The sequence below is a fragment of the Lagopus muta genome, chromosome 8 (genome assembly GCF_023343835.1).
Source record: "Lagopus muta isolate bLagMut1 chromosome 8, bLagMut1 primary, whole genome shotgun sequence".
Classification (NCBI taxonomy): domain Eukaryota; kingdom Metazoa; phylum Chordata; class Aves; order Galliformes; family Phasianidae; genus Lagopus; species Lagopus muta.
In genome coordinates, this window is record NC_064440.1 from 29993063 (window position 1) to 30013450 (window position 20388).

Below are 20388 nucleotides of genomic sequence, written 5' to 3' on the forward strand. Positions count from 1 at the left end.
CTGTCTTTCTTGGAATAAAGTTTTGCTCGTAAAATCTCTTCAGATCTTTTAAGACTCAGACTTCAACTTCAGCTGGAATCATTTGTTTATCTGGCATCAGACAAACCCCAGCTCAAATAACACTCCTTAAAGCTGATATAACAGAAAGTAGCAGGCACTCTTTATTACAGCACCGATGCACAGAGGGGCTCCACCTAAGGGGCACACACCAGAACAAAGGTACATTGCTTACATAAAGGGATGTCTACACATTTGGAGAGAGGTCTGCAGTGGTCATGAGATCTCAAATCCACCTAGGTTTGGTTAATTAGCAACACGGCTTACTTTTTCAACAGGCTAGACAGATATACTAATTTTCCAGATGCTCCTACAAGGGAAGATCAGCCATACCAATGTCACATTCATAACAACATGTGATGTTGTAAAATAAGCCCTGAAGTAAGCACTAAGAGAACAGAAGCCTAGATACTAGGAAGCCATCTTATCTCTTGTTAAAATAAACTCCAAAGGGTTTAACATGCCATACTGCTACACAAAATAGCAGCTTTCCAGGTCTTGTAATGTCAAAGCTACTGGCTCTGTAGGCTGCTAGAAGCCAGCATAAACACTAGACTTGCAAAGCAGAGCGTCTAATCCTCAAAATGGATAGATGTGCATGTAGAAATTTGATGCAAATTGAAAAACAGCCAAGTGACCGTAAGGGGAATCTTAGAAGAACATATGTAATTTACTGCAGCGAGATACAGTAAAATTCTTGCTGTTTAGAGCAGTGGCTTAGCAGAAACACATCCTTCAGGGCAATATCAGTTATGTGAACTGTCAGTCCATATATATATATTTTTAAGGTTGCATCAGGTTCACTTTGATCACACTTTATTATAGACAAAAAAAAAACTGGCCAAAAGAAAAGAGAATTAACAGGGCAGAAGAGCTTTTTTTTTTCCCTCCACAGTACAGAAAATAATGCAAACATCTGTTCTTATTTAGGAGCATTACAGAAAAAAAATTGAGATTTCAGTTTGAGTTGTATAATTGCATGCCCTGGTAACAAATAGCTTTTACTAGGTGAAAACTCCTGTGTTGTTGCACCTAAGCGAGACCTATGCTTCCATATTTTACAATGGGGCTATTACTACCAAGATTATAAATGAATTTTTAGCAAGATAAAAAAAGCTATGTAACCAGTACATTTTCAAAGCGTTATATTTATAAACAATAGGAGCTCACAAAGCAACGGATTGCACAATTGTCACTTCAGTAGGCCCACGTTACACCTCCATACTAATACGTAAGCTATTCACACACCCTTAATGAAATTAACACTCCAAATCCCTCATTAATTCCTACTGTATACAAACCACCCTGGAAAGCAGGACATTTCTGTGTAACAAATGCCACGAGAAATGGGTATGCTCAGAAAAACAGCAAGATTCAGGACTCATTTCCTGTTTAAGGGCATTTCTTACGAAACCTGTGCATCCTGGATTTTATTTGCAGAAGAAACAACCCTGGAAACTTCTCCAATTTGTACAGAAGAGAACAATTCTGTAGTATTGCAAGTGTTTTTTCACATTCAATGGCCTTGATTAGAATTGTTCTTCTTAAGTCAGCAGTTAACACATGGGCCACATTTTTATCAAAGAGATTTCACTAATTCTTAGGAGAATGTGTAAGGAATCAAGTTAAGAAACAAAACCGGACCTTTTCTAGATTTTTCTTTCTTAGTATTGTTTTCTGATAATCTCAGAAGATTTGTGTAAGCTTTTTGTATCTAATAAAGAACAGAAAACACGATTTTTCCTCCTATGTAATTTGTATTCAAGAACCTACGCAGCAGAACAAAGCTCTCTTGCCCACAGAAAAAAGAACACCTCCAGTATTGCTTTTCATCAACTAAATTTCATTTTCTGAACTTGTCATCATTATTATTCTTCACTCACATAATTACCTTTTGAAAGAAATCAGATGGAAAAGCACTGTCATTTCTACCCAATAAAAAAGCTGTCTGGATACAGTGTTATAGAATTGGACAGGAAAACACAGCAACCAACATTTGTAAAAACAAAACAAAGAAAAACTTATCTGTCCTCCATTTTGCTTTATAGATGCTGCCTGAGTTTTTAATCATTATTTCATGATCTAGTTTCATGGTATGCAATCAGGTGAACATACTAGTTAAAAAAAAAATCGTTACAGAACTCAAATGATATATTAATATAACCATTGACTTCTCTTAAGCAAAAAGATATTGCAAAATTTGACAAAAAAACACCTGTGCTTGAGGACTGAGGTGTAAACCTCATTTAAAACAAACTGATCAAGTCACCTTTAAAAAAAAATACCATGTAGTACATTAGGATGCTTGTGGAGAGCTCTAACAGAACTCAGAGGCAACAGCACCGAACTCCCCATGAGTTCCAAACATCGAACCCAGAAGACATCGGGGCCCTTACTAACCTAGATACAGTGGACTTCATTTGAAAGGCAATTTCCCATTCCTCTTCCTCTGCCAGGACAGTTATTGACACTGCTTTCTACAGTTAGCATCACTCCATCACTATCATCTTTATTCTAATTTTTTCTTCTGCATACTTGTAATGACTCCTATTTATAACATATTGTATTAAGAATGGAAACAAGACAAGGAAGGGGAGAGAGAACTCTTCATAATAAAAGAAGACCACAAATGAAGCAACTTCTCCAGTGCATTAGTAGAATTTGTAGCTTCAACTTGCTCTTAAAACAGATGGTCCACTACCCCTGGCATGCATTCCTTGCTCTCAAAAAGTGTAACATAAAAGCCAAGCTATCTGGCAAGGCAATCCAGCTAAACGGTGATACATCTGGTAATACACTCTTTGGTCAAAAACTCAGGTCGAGAGCACACAGAATAAAAACATGTTCACCTGGCAACTACTAGAATGAGATCCAGCTTTCCACTATGGATGTTTGCTCGCTGGGTGATAATGGTACACCAAAAAAAAAAAAATAAAAAAATTGCATAAACAACAGTGGAGAATACCAGTATAGGAAACCAGGTTCTGCTCTGTGAAGCTGTACTCCATTTTATGTTAAAAAAGTTTTAAAACACCAAACAATTACAGGATAATTGATAATAGAGAACTTCATCCAGAACAGATCATGGTGCAATCCTACTGCAATATATTCCCAGTAAAATGACAAGTAATAACTCACTTTGCCCTTGTTATAAAGGATAGCATATATTCCCATCTCCTTTTGGCAAACCACATTTTAAAATTATTTTGGAAAAATGCATTTCCTGTGAACAAATGTCATTAGGCTAATTAAAATACCATTACAGAACTTCAGTGTAGCTGATATAAAAGAACATTAGAATAAGACTTGTGATTTTACTGCGCAAAAATCACATTATTATTCTACCATATTCTGAAAGCATTTGACACTTCAATGCATCCAGCAGATAGGATTGTTACTCAGTGTCTTCGCTATTGTTCAAAAAAATCTTGTGCTATTAATTTTAATTTTTACACAGTGTAAAGAAAGCAGTTTGATATTAAATTCCTTTGCAGTCAGAATTTCCATCCATTTGGAATCCACTAAAAGGAAACAGAGGTTCAAGCAGAAGAGAAACACTAGTTCGCTTTCTACAAACTCAAACATTAAGACAGAAGCAGAATCATCTATTATTTAAGAAAAAGAGCAATATCATCTGCAAAATAGACTTTTACTTACTAAGTTTTTCCTTGCTATTTGGCTATCCCATGTCTCTGCAGTTTTTAAATGAAAAGCAAGATAGAATGCGCTGTGTTTTAAAGGTAAGAAGAGAAAATAACTTCATGTATTCTTACCTTTGCATTATAGGGAATATAATGCTTTGATAAGGCTTCAGGAGTGTGCATCCATGTTTTGTCTACAGAAAAGCAAAATAAAAGAAGCACTGAATAGGTTATTCAATTGTTAATTAACCCATAATAATACCTATGTGAAAAGCATCAACAATACCAATTATGCTCATATATGCATCTGTCTGAAGTTGTTACTGGGGCTAGATGCAAACACTTTTTTTCAGCTTCCCATTTACATGAAAGATACCTCATTACTTCACTTGGGTACATTCCTCATTTAACTGACTTTATTCACCATCAGCATTCCAACTCCTCCCCTCCAATTTGTTGCTCTAAGGAAGTTTGCTGCTCCTGCTTCTCAACATCAATATACCCTGCATCCTATTATTTAAAGCACTAACCACATCTTGCACTTCTAATGACATTTTGTTGGGGTTTGACAGATTGCCAACACGTTAAAAGGACTAAGGAAATTATTTCTGAAAAATGTATCACAGTGAAAATAGAAATGAAACCTTAATCTTCCTATAAGAATACAGAATAAGTCAGCTTGTAGTAACTGATTCAGAAGGTTAGAATTTTTCATTATATGCCCTAAATAATAGTTTATTTTTCTTTCGATGATTTTCACATCACAGAACAGTGCTGCTGTCTTGTTTTTCCCACTGCACATATAATATGGTGACATCATGACTTCATTGTTAGCTAAATACATTTTGCATCCAGTTTAGAAAATTCTAATAATTTAGGATAGAATATTAACATCAGAAATAGTGTTTTTTTTTAATCAAAAATGTAGAAATATTTTTTCCCCAAACTAAGAAAAATGTGCAAATTCTAAAATAATGAACTGTATCACCAACTACAAGAGAGAATCTGTATCACTGAGTAGTATTTCATATCCCATACATTTGATATTGGGTAGTATTTCTAACATGACACAACTCTTGCTTTAATTAGAATGAATTCAAGTCACAGATCTGGAACTTTATTAAGTAACAGGATAACAGCTTAAACCAAAACTTTCCCCTTGAACGTTCACAAACAATTCTCAGTGCCTTAACAGGAGCCGAGTTAAGGCAATTATTTGTTTATTAACTATGCATAAGAACAGTAAAACCAGTCCACTTCAAACTGATTCGGAGCAAAAGTTGTGACACTGATTGACACTAAAACAACTGAACAATCGTTTGGATATAAGGAAGCAAAAAGACTGTTCACCAAGATATTCACCACAGTCATGGGATCAAAACTGCAAAGCTGAAGGACATTTTTTTTTATCTCTAAGCCAATCTCCTTGTAGATAAGTGGGTTCAGATGCGTTACTGAAGAGTGATATTATCACTTCTTAATTAAGGAAGCAGGATTTCTCTGCTCAGAGGCATGTAAAAGTATGGCTACAGGCTGCAGCAACTCCAATTCCTTTCAAGCGTGCCTTACAACTGCTGTGCAGACCAAGTACCTGCTGATTTCCAGAATGTTCTAAGAACTGAAGCCTGATCTCCATTTCGATTACAGCACCAAAAGCTGACATCATCCACAAGTGAAAAAGGAATGAAGTTGGTGTGAAAAAGGAACATGAGAACATCGCCTAACAGCCAAAAGCTAACCACGAGCTCCGTGAGCCAGGGCTGTGCAGGGCTGAGAGCTGGGAAGCAGGCTACACATCAGCCTTCACCAGAAGCCCCAGGTGCTCTCTGCCCCATACGGCTTACCGGAGCAGAGTGGAGACCTGCCCAGTGAAAAGTTAAGCTCTCAAATATGCATTCACTGACCAAACATGTACTGGGAAAACAGCTCTTAAAAAAAAAAATAAAATCGTTTTCTCCTCCCTTATTTCCATCCCATGAAAGACAAGTTCAAACCCAAAAAATGGTATGATTTAGTTTAGGAGCCAAGCTGGAAATGCTAGTCTCAAGCTGCTGGTAATCTTTCCGTTATTATCACTAGGCACAAAACTTTTCCTGAAGCATTTCTGTCAAGTTGTCCACCTGTGTACTGTAAGGTCTGCAGCAAGGGATAATGCTGTTGGGAAATTTTCAGTACTATGGGCACACTTATTTAAGCAAAGCAATACAGGAAGGTTCTCCTTGCTCAAAAGGAAGTCGTTAACTTTGCTGGGTACCAAAAAGCTACCTGGATTTTATGAGATTCATGGCATTAATTAAAACAAGCCAGCAAGTAGTGTTTCCAACATCCACATGCGGATACCCAGACAGTGTGACCCAGGCAGTATGTATCTATAGATGCTGGAAGCCCATTTCCTAAGGGCAGGCAACAGTCACAGGCTAGTGGCATTTTCGAAAGATCTCTTGACATCAAACAGAAAATCAATGTGAGGCAAAATTCAGTGATAGAAAAAAATATAAGAGAGCAGATGTTACAGAGGTTTGTTAACAGCATTTCTCTTTGAGCTGTAAGCTCTGATTTTGGACTTATGCCTCTCTTTTTCAGCATTTGTTTGAAATACTACTAAGTTTTATTTCTCATAGCCCTTCCAAAGAACAAATTTCAGGCATTTTGCAACCAACTGACCAGAAAACTACAAAAGAAGAAAACCAGTGTTCTTTTAAACAGCTCATTTCAGTGTGGTTGCTGTTGATGTGATTCCTCACTATTAAAATTAATTTAAAATGGTTTACCATGGTTTAGTACTTATTCATTTTGAAGCAATAAACATAATAGGAAGCCCTGCAATGAAATGAGAAGTACTGCTCACATTATGATTTTATTAGTTACATAGAAGCAAGCTTTCTAGACATTTAACAGACAAATAAAACAGCAAGTTCTAAAAAAGGGACCAAAACCTAGACAAAACAAAAACTGACACAGGCACGCATTGTACACAACTGAGGTAGAAAGTGAAAACTACAATTATTTCACCTGGTGAAAACCACATCTGTTCCAGACTTAGTCTGAAGCTATCAACCTACATTGCACAACAATTACATTGAAGTTGACATAATCGCCTAATATGTGCATTTTCTTTTTGAGAATTATGACTTAGGGCCATCCAAAAAGCGTTAAAGCATAAGCAGAATTTAACTCGAATGAATCATGAGAGATGCTAGGAGGCAAAATGCTGAGTATGTGGTGGTTGTGACTAACACAGTACCACTGGGAAGATGGGAAGAACATACGCTGTTCACAATGCAACTCAGAGTAAGACACAGCGCTGCTTAAAGAGAGCCAGTAACCCTGCATGCCCATACACGAGTACTTCTCAATTATATTACGTGCTTGCTGTGCAGCAGACTTGTGGAGATGGATGCCCTGTAGCAGCAGGACAGCACCCGATCTAGACTTTAAGAGCGTTTGATTGCTGTAAGAGTTTCTTGGGCTTTGCCCTCTGCCAGTGGGAAAGCTGCCTAAAACTAACATTTGGAAAATGAATCATTTGATGGATGTAATTGCATCGGCAATTCATTCCTTTCTAGCCCTGCTGAATCACACCAGTCCCTTTCTGCCATAAAGGGGAGAAGACTTCACAATCTGAATCCATGTGGAGTACAAGCTAGAGGAAAGAGGCACTTTGTGACCTTGGTGGCATTGAACAGAAAGGAAACATGCAGACAAATCCCACCCTGAAGTCAATAGACCCAAAGACTTCATAAAGTATCTGGGTGAACTGTGCTGCACTTAGAGAAGAACATTAGGTTAAATAACAACACAACTCACCATTTATCCAGCAAAAAGGTAAGAAGCAACAGTGCCAAGAAACTGCTCTCAGAGATATAGATTTCTGCATGCATTACTAAATGCTGAAGTACTGTAGAATGGATTTTGTAGGAAGATAAGTGAACTCTCCTATTATATTAAACTGCAAAACAATGCTTAGTAGTGCTAGTTTAGTTAAGCTTCTCTAAATCCCATACTCATCATGGATTCTACACATGGCTCCGCTTAACTCAGCTTCCATATATTTATCAAACATGAGCTCAAGTGGCCATTCAAGTTAACGCAACTAAAAAAGATTCTGGTTTGAACATATTTTTAGTACCCCAATGAAAACACAATCCCATCTAGAAAGTAGAACCTAAAGCCTTAATTCTTGACTGAGTCAAAATCTCTTTGACATCAGTGGATATTGAGTAACAGAAGAGAAGTATTGAAACTGTCTTTCTGTTTTATAAACCTTGCTATGAAGAAAAAGATCTTGAACAAAATTTGTCTCCTGCAGTCTCCCAAAGAAAAGGAAATCCCCCAAGTTGAAGGTGAAAGGTGAAGAGTTGAAGGTAAAAGAGACTAGCATAGTATAATACATTGCAAGAGACCACATTTTTCAAAAGCTTTCACTATGGAGTACATTCAAATCAAGCCTCCAGCTTCTGCTTTTTAGAGTGCAGTAAAATTTCCCTGTATGACTGTTGATACATTCCTGCATTTATCTATCTTGATTTAAAAAAAATTACTGGAAGGAAACAATGCAGTAGATGCTCTAACTTGAGAAGTTTAAGTTATTTACAAAAAGCATTGGCTGACCTCTCAATGACTCATTTTCAAAACTTGTCACGCTGAAGCTGCAAAATCGCATCTTGAGCTTTATGTGCACACAAAAAATAATGCCTCTTGTCTTTAATTAGACATTCATCCTGCTAAATAACAGGGTGTGTGTGCATCTCATGAACTGTATTTAGAGTAACTTCCCCAAGCTTACAACCTAAACAGTACACTTCACCAACAACTCTACATTACTCACTAAAAACAATTCTGCATCAAGGATTTATTTGCTTGTAGATCTCCAAGCATACCCTTGACTAACTGCTGTATAAAACATTGAACACTGCTAAATGAGGCTGCATAAATTTTAATAGGGTGGAAACCAGAAGGCTTAGGTCTCTTCCAATGCTGTTCTGTTTTAGAAACAGAATTTGTGCTGTACAGTTAAGGAATGTGTTTATGTACTGAAAGGAGCTCTTCAGGATTTGCAAGAGGAAAAATAACTTATTTTGGAAAGTATCCTTGTAAACATTCATAGACCTGTTCTTTGAGATGCCTTGAATATTCTGTAAGCAGGCAACAGATTTCTGCTATGACCTCCTGAAAATAACGCAGGTAGAAGAGGCAATGGGAAATTACAATCCTGATCTCCTATTCTCATGTTAAGAATGAGCTGAGGAAAATAAATTCACTCATAGCTAATGAAATCTTAAGATTTAGACATGATGGAGGAGCTGCCACACTATTTTCATCCGAGAGAGCAAACTATTATGCAAGGCCAAAGAGAGAAAGCATGCTGCACGAAGTCTCAAAAGAAAATAAGCTTATCTGTGCAGACTCAACATGAACCCTTAAAGAGTTTCCAATATGTACTTTTGATTTGCAGTTGTATATCCTCTAAAAATACTACACACTACAGCCAATTCATTCCAGAACAATTCAGGTCAGTTAAATCCATTCACTCCATCTTTAAAATTCAGAGGTGATGTTATTTGCTTTATTTTTGTGACGAGGAACATTTTTCTCAGCTCCCCAGGACAAGTGAACAAATGTATCTTTGCATACAAAAGCATGCATGCACACACATGCTCCAGAATAAAAACACACTTCCTTGTCACATGAATGGAAGACTTGGTCCTTCCAAAATTGGCATAGCAAATCAGCAACTTTCATTGTTAGCATACTTTAAAGGGAACCTCAGTAGCTTAACAAGACCAGTAACATAAAATAAAAAGAAAAATAAACAAACATGACCATATGCAGTTAATGAGCTAAAAAACATTATAGAATATTGTTTTTGCACAATACTATATTTCAAAACCCACAAAGCATTATCTCAAAAGCACAAAATATATTTGTGTAGGTATTTCAAAGCTATTAAGATGAGCAATTTTTGGTGTTAAGATAATAAATGAGAGTGAAACAACACATTCGATAAACAAAAATGCATCCTTTACTTCTAAGCTTTGCTCTAGTAGAAATTGTTATTAAAAATTTTTATCAAGCAGCAGCTGTTTTCTGGTGATGCTGTGTTCTTTTTTTTTGTTTGCTTTGTATTCAGAAGAATATCTATAGACCACAATGAAGAAGATAGCCACTACATGAACATCTTTGGAGTATGTATTTACTGATGTAAGCATTTTTTAATCTCTACTGTTAATGTTGAATTGCAGCATGCAATACATAATTTATTTCAACCATTGATATGAAATACTTCAATTCTTTCAAAGAATATATTTGCTTTAGATCTATACTTAACACTTTTTAGCACTTCACTTGTTGTCTACTCATTCAACAAAGAAAGACAAGCCAAAATACATGTCCCTCTGGAATGTAGCATAAGTCTACAGTACAGATAAAGGTCACATTAGAGACAGTCCACTCTTGTAAAAGAGCATCCTATATAAACCCTGACAATTAAATGCAACTGTCTGCATTTTCATAGATGAGACTCATAAAAAGACACTACATTGAAAGGATATTGCTGAAACTTACAATTCCTGATAAGCAATTGCTTCAATACATTCCCTTTAATATTATGAATGCCATCTACATCTCATGAGCTGGTAACCTGGCAGCAATCACCAACCTTCATAGACCAAAGAAACCCACCATTAGCAAATTCAGATGCTTGCACCCAACAGCAGCGTTGGAACTGAACTTCTTGTAAACTAAGACTGACATTTACTCTAAGATGAAATAGGATCACTGTGGTATAAGAATGAACCACACTCAGCTGTGATTTGTTGTCCTCCACAAACGAGGTAAACTTGTTTGGATTTCACACACCATAATTCTAGGCTAAATTTAGCAGATGTGGATACATGGAGCTACATACTTAGCAATATTTTGAGACACTCAGAGTTGCAATATTTTTATCCCAGAAAGTCTGAATTACAGCTATCCCATACTCAATTGTGCCTCTTTCTCATATCCAATATGGCAGAACACAAACAATGCTAGCTCATTTTTGTTTCATAGTTACACCATTTCTTGAACTAATGACTGAACGAAAATCCACAGAACCAGACAAGTGTTCTGGGCTTATTTGGGAGATGTCCCTACACTCACCAGAAAGGAGAGAAATGTGAAAAACAACAACACACACACACACACACACACACACACACACACAAACCCCTTCCAACAGCAACAACAAAACCCACAACATAACTCACGTTTTTGGTTGTGTATACAGATTTCATGTACACACTACCATGTAAATTAAGACCAATATGATAATTCAGTTCAGATAACAATACACTAATAATGGAAGAAAAATCCCAAAGTTGAACAAAACAGCTTTTCCAAAGGTCACTTACAAATAATTACATGAGGTTACAAAGAATTACTCCTAAACTGCCTACGTAGAAGACTGAAATCATGAAGATGAATACTTAAAGGATAGAACTGACTTCAGTCTGTCACTTTCCATGTTGCATTATTTCAAAGCAACTGTGCTACTACTACACTAGACGTTAAACGACAAAACAAAAGATTGACAGAGATAATGACCCCAAACCAGATCAAATCCAAAAGAAAGCTCCTGATACTGTCGATAGATTGATATATATTTTCACAAGCATGGTTATATTAACAATGCAACATGAACATACAATACACTGTTCTTGATTTGATGTTTTTGTCTGCTTTTTTTTTCTTTAACTAAGAAAAGGAAAGAGACTGTTAATAATCTATAAAACCTCTTTTGATTATAGGCCAAGGAATAGAATGTATAATTTATGTTTTTGTACAGTTACTAAGTCTTACCATATTTCTAAAATAGAAAGTTTTCTCCCTGATATATGCTATTAGTAGTCCAACCAACTTCCGGTGACATCAGCATGAAGGTCAGCTCTTTTACTTGGAACAGGTATGGAAGCAAAGGCTATTTTTCCCATATTGAAGCATGAGAGTTCAGCAGGTGGTGGTATCAGCTTTATACCAGAAATCAACTTTTTTCTCAATGTTATTTCATAAATTATGAAATGTTACATGTTATATGAGCAAACTGATCAGAACAGATACTGTAACTTCAATTTATTTATAGTTGCCTGGGTAAGAACTCCCTGAAACAAGCACAATTTGTTCATGCTTCTCATTTTCTTGTATTTCTCATTGTTATCATTAGGGTGAAAGTTGAAAGCTTGATTTATATTCAATTTTAAATTTTATTACATCAGTTAGGATTTTAGCTAAAACAGCCATCAGTCAACTACAAAAAAATTTCAACTGAAATATAAACATCAAATATTCAAGCTAGAAGTTGTATTGTGTCATGTGGTCAATGACAGTAATGCCCATTTTTAGAAACAGAGCCCTCAGCACACTACAGTCATTGGAAATGGCCATTTCACACCCGTATAATAGCCTTCAGAAATAAACTTACACTAAGTACTTGCTCCAGACATCCTACATACAGCAAGATTCCACTTCAGTAGTGGAATATCAAAGATAAGAGTCTGGTCATAAAAGCATAGAATGGCCTGGACTGAAAAGGACCTCAAGACCATTTAGTATCAATCCCCTTGCTGTAGACAGGGTTGCCAACCACTTGACCAGGCTGCCCAAAGCCACATCCAGCCTTGCCTTGATCTCTGAAGAGCACTACTATGATTGAGAACAAATCCATTGCTCTGTAATGCTCAATACACAGTCATGTCACACTCTGTGTCTTAGGGAAGCTTCTTTTTTTTTTCTTAGAATGGTATCAGTTAATTAAACAAGAGCTCATATCTTTTTCCTACTAGTAACTTGTTCCTTGCAGCTCTTTTGTGAATGCACACTCTGCTATCCAGCCTTCAATACGGTTGTTTTTAGTGCTTTTCTTTTTGCTTTACCTATTGACCTCTGCTCTTAATAAGGAAAGCACTTCTTGACAAGGAAACTTGTGCCATTTGAACGGCAGTGAAGCAAGAACCAAACTTTTGAGCAAGTACAGGGAGGTCTGAGCCAGCACAATCAGCAGCATACTCGGTTCAAGGATTTAAGGAGCTACTATGTTCTGAACATGCATCGTACTGAAAGACCAGTATACACTGACTGTGATGAAGATGATTTAAGCGCAATACCAACTCCACATATTTCAGATAATCGTTAGCTATTGTAAATGTATCACACCTATTCAAATTCTGCTAGGAATTCTATATGTTTGAAACAGCTGTTTCAAACTGCTCCACAATAATAAACTGCTGCAAACTTCTAATTAGCACAAATCCTACCAGCACAGACAGCTGGAGGCTAATTTAGTTTTAAAGAGAAATGCCAGGGAAAGTCACTGCATTCATATATAGCTCTTCAAAATATCCATGTTTTCGTGAACAAAAGAAACCCACATCAACCTCATCAAACTCAGATACGGAAATCACTGTAACTCTGAGACCTGGGAGCGAAATTAGGAAATACATTATAGTTCAACAGCCAAACCTCTTTCAGCCCATTCTTGAACAGATTTGTTTTTCAGATTACATCTCATTAAACACTGATATAGCCAAGCTTTTCTGAACGTCAAATGGCAATATATAAGCATACATATATCTTAACAATTGTTCATCTGGAATTTGTCTTTTTCTTAGAATATGAGCATGTAAGCGTGTTGCATTACTATCAGCAAACTCAGGGGATGCCACTGTCAAAATCTTCTGTTCCCTCAAATTCTGAATCATCATTAAGCAGCCACAATTATTTCAGTTCACTGTGCCTGCCTTTCATGATAAATGTGTTGTTCTTGTTGGGGGTAAAGATAATAACCTATGTAAAAACCCACCTGATTAACCAACAAAGAAAATGCTCTCGAAATTCCAATAGTTCAGGTGAAGTTCGTAAGAATTTTCTTACCACAAGCAGGTGAGCACAGAAAGGAATTAATCCAGTCCCAACTAACGATCTCAGATACCAGAGGGTACAACCTCAGAATTGATTAAGTGTGCCCTTGCCAACAAGAGCAAGTTGAATTAGTGAAAGATTATTGCAGATCTCTGCATGCAAGTCAGATAGCCCATAAGTAGCCCATAAAACAGAATTAGTCTGTTTCTGAAATGTGGTATGCTAAGTTTTAATTATCATAAATCATTAGAAAAAAAGAAAAAAGCATTTGCAACAACAAAAAAATATTAAAACCCTAAGCTTCTTTCCCACCCATGATAAATAAATCCACAGTTTGTAGATATTGGAACAGTCTCTCAAATTCTTTGGCATAATCTAGGCAGCATTACCAAGTAACTGGTAGGTACAGATCTCTTGATAGGTTTGTTACATCAGTGCTTAGGAGCATCAGTTATGGATTTCAGTTTATTTCCTAAGCATTTGTCTTTCTTCTGAGGTATCAAATGATCTTTAATTGTTTTTTGTAGCCTTTATGGATGTTTATCTCCTCTGTGATCAAACAACATCTTCTGGTGTTCTGATTTGCTTATCTCAGTTTGTCTCATTGTAGCAAATCAATATACTAGACAGGAAAGGATGCAGAGATGTTATCTCTTCATGATGCTTTAATGCATGACAGATTCCTTTTCTTCCCAGCTTTGATAATGATACAAAAGCAGGAATTCTTGCTACATAAACAAAATTTTCTGCCTCAACTCAGTAGAGTTCACTTGATTACTGAAGCAGAGGCTCAGGCTTAGTGTGTCACACTTAACAATCTTCAGAAGAAAACATGAGAACAAAAAGAAAGTAGCATGACTGATTTCCTACATTCTAAACAATTGAAAGAAAATACAAAAATGTTGACAGAAAAAAAAAGGTAACAACTGCACTTGTTTTACTTCATTTAAAAAGTATGCTTAATCCTAAATAGACCACAAAAAGAGAAGAAGCCAGAAGCACAAGTCTGAATATTCAGTGGTTTGTTATACTTTTGGAAAGGATGCATTTCAGATTGCTGCAAACTCAAAATAGCTTCTTAAAGCTAAGAGCTGTTCTGCAGCATGAGATACTCTGAGTATATTAAAGGATGGCTTTCTCAAATAGCTTATGCAAGAACCCAGGGAACATAATGTAAATGCAGAAGTCACTGTTAAGTCTTTAGAAGTTCTAAAACTCTCTAGCACATCCATTGGTGAGCCCAGGAAAGCCACAAACATATAAGTGTATATTTGTATATGTATATATTTTTATATAAGCACACACATCTCAGTAAAGAAAATAGTATTAAATTAAACTTAAGCCTTAGAATCCAAAAAGTTTTTTTCTAACTGTCAAGAACACTTTACTCTATACATCACAAAAGGTTGCTCATCTCTACTTAGTTGATCAGATGTAATTATTCCTAAGTACTTTCTTGTATAATTCTTAACATCTTCAAGAATGTATACAGGATATTTATGTTTCCAACACAACAAAAATGAAATGGCTTACCTTTCTTCCTACTAAATGCGCGGTTCATGTTGAAAGTCTATCTACTCAACAGTGTTTCCGGGTTTGGTAGGTTTTCCTCCTGACACACTTTAACCTGAAGAAAAATATGCATAAGAAAACAAAGGAGTCCATTATTATACTTGAAGTCAGTGCATCATCTTCATATGAAATACAATACAAATGATTTTATTTCCACTGAAATGATCCAGAAAATAAAAAAGGGAGGCGTGCTTTGCTAAAAAAGAAGTTGCCGTATTGAGATTTTTGAAAGCCCTGTCACATTCCATACAGAAAGACATTTTAAAGCTCACCATGAAGCTCACACTAAAATCTAAGAGACAGAGCAGGGGGCCTTATATACAACCAAAGACAAACACTACATACAAATAAGTTGGAAAGAAAGCTTTAAAATGAATATCAAATAGCAAATTCCATAAAAGCCTTCAGCCCACACTTGCACTGCCCTGTTTTGTGTCATTTCAGCTTTCAGATTATTTCAAGCTATGCTTTCATCCTTTTGTGGGATTCGTGACATTGAAAAAAAACAAAACACAAACAAACACAAATCAGAATGAAAAATAATAAAATCTCTTCCTCATCCAGGGATTCAATGCAAAAAAAAAAAAAAAAAAATTGCCTTCTATCAGTGCACCTATCTCCTTGCTTCTGTTACCTCAGATTGTGTCCCTACATGGATGTTGAACAGATCAAATCTGGTCAAGTGCAAACAGTCACAAAATTGCAGGTGTTTATGACTTAACTGAATTTGAAGTAAGTTTTGTATTTCCTTCACATAAACCCTTGGATTCTTAGCCTAATCTTAGATTCACCACCTATTACCAGAATTTTTTTCCGCATTAAAAAAAAAAAGTTTACAGCATTAAAAAAAACACTAAAAAAACCATTCCTCAAAACCATCCAAATCTATAACATTGATTTGTTTTTCAACTTCACTTAAGCATATTCTCATTCATTCTGTTCAGATCACCAAGTCAAAAGCTACACCTCTACCCTTCTCTCACAGCAACCAAGTCAAAAGAGAAGAAAAAATGAAAGTATTTGACATCAATTATCTCTGAAATTAGCTAAAATGTCAGTATATCCAAGGCCATCAATATGATTAGAAAGTTACGATACTCAACGCAGCCCAAAGACTTTGCAGCACTTGCCTTGTTGAAGAGATTCCCCAGGCTCAGGGACAAGAACAGTTATAGAATCATAGAATCACAAGGTTGGAAACGACCTATAAGATCATCCAGTCCAACCATGTCCTCATCACCATTGCCACCACAAGCACTATACCATATCACGCAGCAGATTGTCCAGACGCCTCTTGAACTCTGCCAGGGACGGCGACTCCACCACCTCCCTGGGCAGCCACTGCAGTGCCTGATCACCCTTTGGGAGAAAAAGTTCTTCCTTATGTCTAATCTAAACCTCCTCTGGTACAGCTTGCGCTCATTACCCATTGTCCTGCTCGTTGCCTGGGAGAAGAGGACAAATCCCTCTTCACCACAACCTCCCTTCAGGAGGTTGTAGAGTGCAATGAGGTCTCCCTTGAGCCTCCTCTTCTTCAGACCGAACAATCCCAGCTCCCTCAGCCGCTCCTCACAAGACTTGAGTTTTGAGTTTACAGCCAGATTTATGATTTGTCTCATGTAGCCCTGTCAGTTTTCTTGAATGGTAATAGAGGAATCACTTGAGTTCTCTTTCACGATTAGGGGATCACCGTATCTTAATTTTCCCACCAAGCCTTACTCCACCCACTCCCCCGCACCCAGTTTCTGTCTTCTGAGCAGACATCTACATCTGCACACAGTCAGATGCTGGCTGTGTTTCAAGAGAACACCATTAAAGCATTTTGTTTAAAACATAGAGTAACCATGAAAACTATCGATCTTTATATCTGATACAAACATCAGTTTAACTACTAAAAGTCTGCATGTCTACTCCAGTAAATGTGCTAAAATGCAATGAAGTTCTTATTTCTTGCTTTATAATGAAAATATGTGGAAGATGTAATGGATTTGCTTAACAAGAATAAAGATACATATCAGTATTAGAACAAACCACATCAATAAAAGCCATAATCCTGCGATTCTGCGACAATAGACAATCTTGTTTTTGTTAAAAACATTCCCTACTTCAATTAAGACAAACCATAAGGAGAACAAGTTCGCTCTGTCCATAACTCCTACTCCTCTGGGAATTGTTTAATTCCCCCGGGAATGCTGCTAATCACTGAAGAAAACATGATTAGCTACAAGTAGCTGTTTTTCAAATTCCCTCCAGCTCTAACATGAGCAACTCCTCCAACCTCTCAGAAGCAGAAGAAACAGATGGTTACATGCCCCAAAAAATGTTGGTTATCTTCACCTAAACAAAAGTCCTCGGTTGCCTAATGGGCAAGGAGGTGTCACTGGGCTGTTGTAAGCAATACTGGAAAGTTTTGACTAGAGGATACCAACAGACAATATTGTTGAGTAAACACAAGCTGTTCTTTGATCATGAATATTAACGATACTTTCTGATAAAATATAATGCTCTTTCTCAGAATGCTCAATACAGAAAGCTGCTGGATGAAACAGATTTGCCAAGCACTCTGCTAAAAGCTTACAATGAAACATAAGTCAAAATCCCATGACCATGCAGGGGTCCCTCTATAGACAGGGGAGTCCTTCCTGTGAGCTCATTTGTTTAATATAGGGTAAAGCAGCTGTAGCAATCAGAAGCACTGGGGAATAAGCATGTGGACAAAAATATTTAATTAGTCATCATGAAGGAAGACACACCTATGTAAAGAATGTTCCTCCGCCTTTCTATTAGGAGCTTGCTTCAGCTTCAGCCAGAAAACAAATGCTACTTGGAAAAACAAACTTACATGCAATTTCACAAAGTGATTAGAGGACAAAATACAACAAGGTATTAACTTGGAATATTTCGTGTCGCTTCAGTTATTTATTTGGGGGCAAAAAGAAAGCGAGAAGGAAGAAAGAGGAAGAAGGCAGCTTAGAAAAAAATTTCATTGAGCTAACAATAACACAAATTGCAAACGACAGCCAAATACTGAGCAGTGGTTTTCTCAGGCTGAATGCCTTTCATGTGGCATGGAAAGCTGAGAATGTAAGCTGCCATAGCAAACTGCAACCGTAATGGCAGAAAGCAAGTACCTTCATCTCCCTTTCCTTTTGCGTTCACTGTCATTAAGGCCTTAACTTTTCACAGTGAGAAGCAAGGCAAAACGGCCAGAGTTGTGGGTGACTGAGATGTTTGCAGGTATTTGGTCTGATGGGCACAAGGCTAATGAGGATTGAAGCTGAAGCTGTCACCTCAGTAATTGCTTTTCATCATTAATGCTAATGGTGGTTGCTATCTATGCTTATGCAAACAAAGGAGGCAGAACAAAGGGAAGCTGTAGCGTCCTTCCAAAGCCAGATAGAAGCAACTGCAACCTGTCCTGCTGCTGCAGTGGCACGGAGGCCATCCCATAGACATCTGTGTGTGCCTGAGGTCTCCTTCTGTAAGGTTCAGTTTTAATCTGTTTTCTAAATTTAGATCCATCTCAGGCAAGCCATGAGGGAGCACTTAGTAAAGGGATGAAACAAGCCACCAGTGTTACTTGCCTTGTTTTTCTTAATTCCTCTTCATCGCTGGACACAACTTAAGATTTATTAGGGTTTCCCCACACTGCAACCTTCACCCTCAAATGGCACAGGCTATAATGGCCTGAACCAGTGTATTCCATGCCTCTTTCTCATTGGACAAATAACTCTTCCCTGAAAATCTCCCTAGGACACCTCAACTTGCATCCACCAAACTGCTTTAAAAAAAAAATAATTAAAAAAAAAAAAGGGTCAAACATGCCCTCTTCCTTTTCACATACTAACATCCCACAGTGAGCCAAATTAAGACGGGAACACTGAAGTTTTAGACTGTTTTCCCTATCAGATCCCAGCCTTTTGAACTTAGTGGATAACATTTCTCAGAAAATGAAGCACAATGTGCCTTAAATCCTGTTTTCCAAAGGGCTGCACCACACAGGAATGTGTGATTCATTGACTTGCAATGAAACATAGGCTTATAAAGTTACTGCTGAAGGTAAGATGAGAAGCTTTGGAACATAACAGCTATAAAATTATTTCGGTAAGATCACAACTTCCAAATATGTGAAGACATTATGGAAGAAAATAAGAACATTAGGCTACATGAACTACACAAAATGAGGTTAACTCCATATCATTATATACTCCCTTTTTTTAATACAACAAATGAAAGAGCAACTTGCCACAAACCTTGTCACCTCTATAAGAGTCTAAAGGAAAATATATTGATGTGTCAGGGAACAAAACTCATATAGTCCCTGTAGCCACTCTTCATCTTTGGTCAGCAAGCAGTTCCATTTAATGTTAAATTATTTCCATCCTTTGATTTTATAAGCAATAATAGTCTTCTATTCAGACTTCCCATCTTGGCTTTTTATCCCTCCGTTTCTTAACAATATGCTACTCCTTTAAATGGGAAAATTTTGTCAAAAAGGAAGTGAGTAACAGGTGACAAGTGGATAACAATGAGATATCTGGTAACTAAATCACCTTCTCAGGCAACATTAAAACTAAGTACTGTTTTAAAGCACTTAAAAAAATTATGAATGGCTTCACTGTGCTTTATCAAGGAATTGCATTACTTATGGATCAAACTAGAGTTGACACTGTATTAATGGAAGTAGTTTTCATGCCAGCAACATTCCCTTCTTCTCAAACTTCTTGAATTTGGCATGAAAAATTGATATTCTTATTTTGTTCCCTATATTAATACAATCATGGCAGACTTCAAGGAGAGCTTGCTTTTCCCTTAAATCCAGGAGGCCCAGTGTCTAGAATAACATGGTAATGCATTTCAGTCATGTCAACCTTGTCTTTTCACTGCTGTACAAGAACTTACAGATGTCAGATGTTTAGAGCCAACAAAACAGCTTTCCACATGTTCACTCAGAAGGAACTCAGTCATTGCCATCTGCATCTGAAAGACAGACAGATGGCAAACATCTTGCCTGCTTGCACCCAGGGGGGTCAGTGTTACCCATTAGCCATTTGATCATCTCTACTGATCCAAACAAGTTCGCTGCCTTTCCCATTACTTTCAGGCACGAAAGCTTCAGACTTGAGCTTTGCTAGTGCTTTTAGAAGCCGTGGAGTGGATTCACTGATGGGTTCCACCAGGAACAGAACATACCAAAGCAACCAAAGCTCTTAACATAGCTCTG

General features: G+C 37.0%; 1 protein-coding gene across 13 annotated transcripts in view; it reads right to left on the reverse strand.

Moving 5' to 3' along the window:
• GULP1 (GULP PTB domain containing engulfment adaptor 1) overlaps window positions 1–20388 on the reverse strand; it is a 273935-nt gene that overhangs the window by 188082 nt on the left and 65465 nt on the right. For all 13 annotated transcript variants that reach the window (XR_007378704.1, XR_007378705.1, XR_007378712.1 and 10 more), the window contains 2 exons: window positions 15126–15219; window positions 3831–3892 (listed from right to left, as the gene is read on the reverse strand). Coding sequence is in view for 4 of the 13 variants with exons in the window: in XM_048953935.1 (XP_048809892.1) it covers window positions 3831–3892; window positions 15126–15153 (90 nt within the window). In the remaining 9 variants the exon portion in view is untranslated. The remainder of the gene's footprint in view (window positions 1–3830; window positions 3893–15125; window positions 15220–20388) is intronic.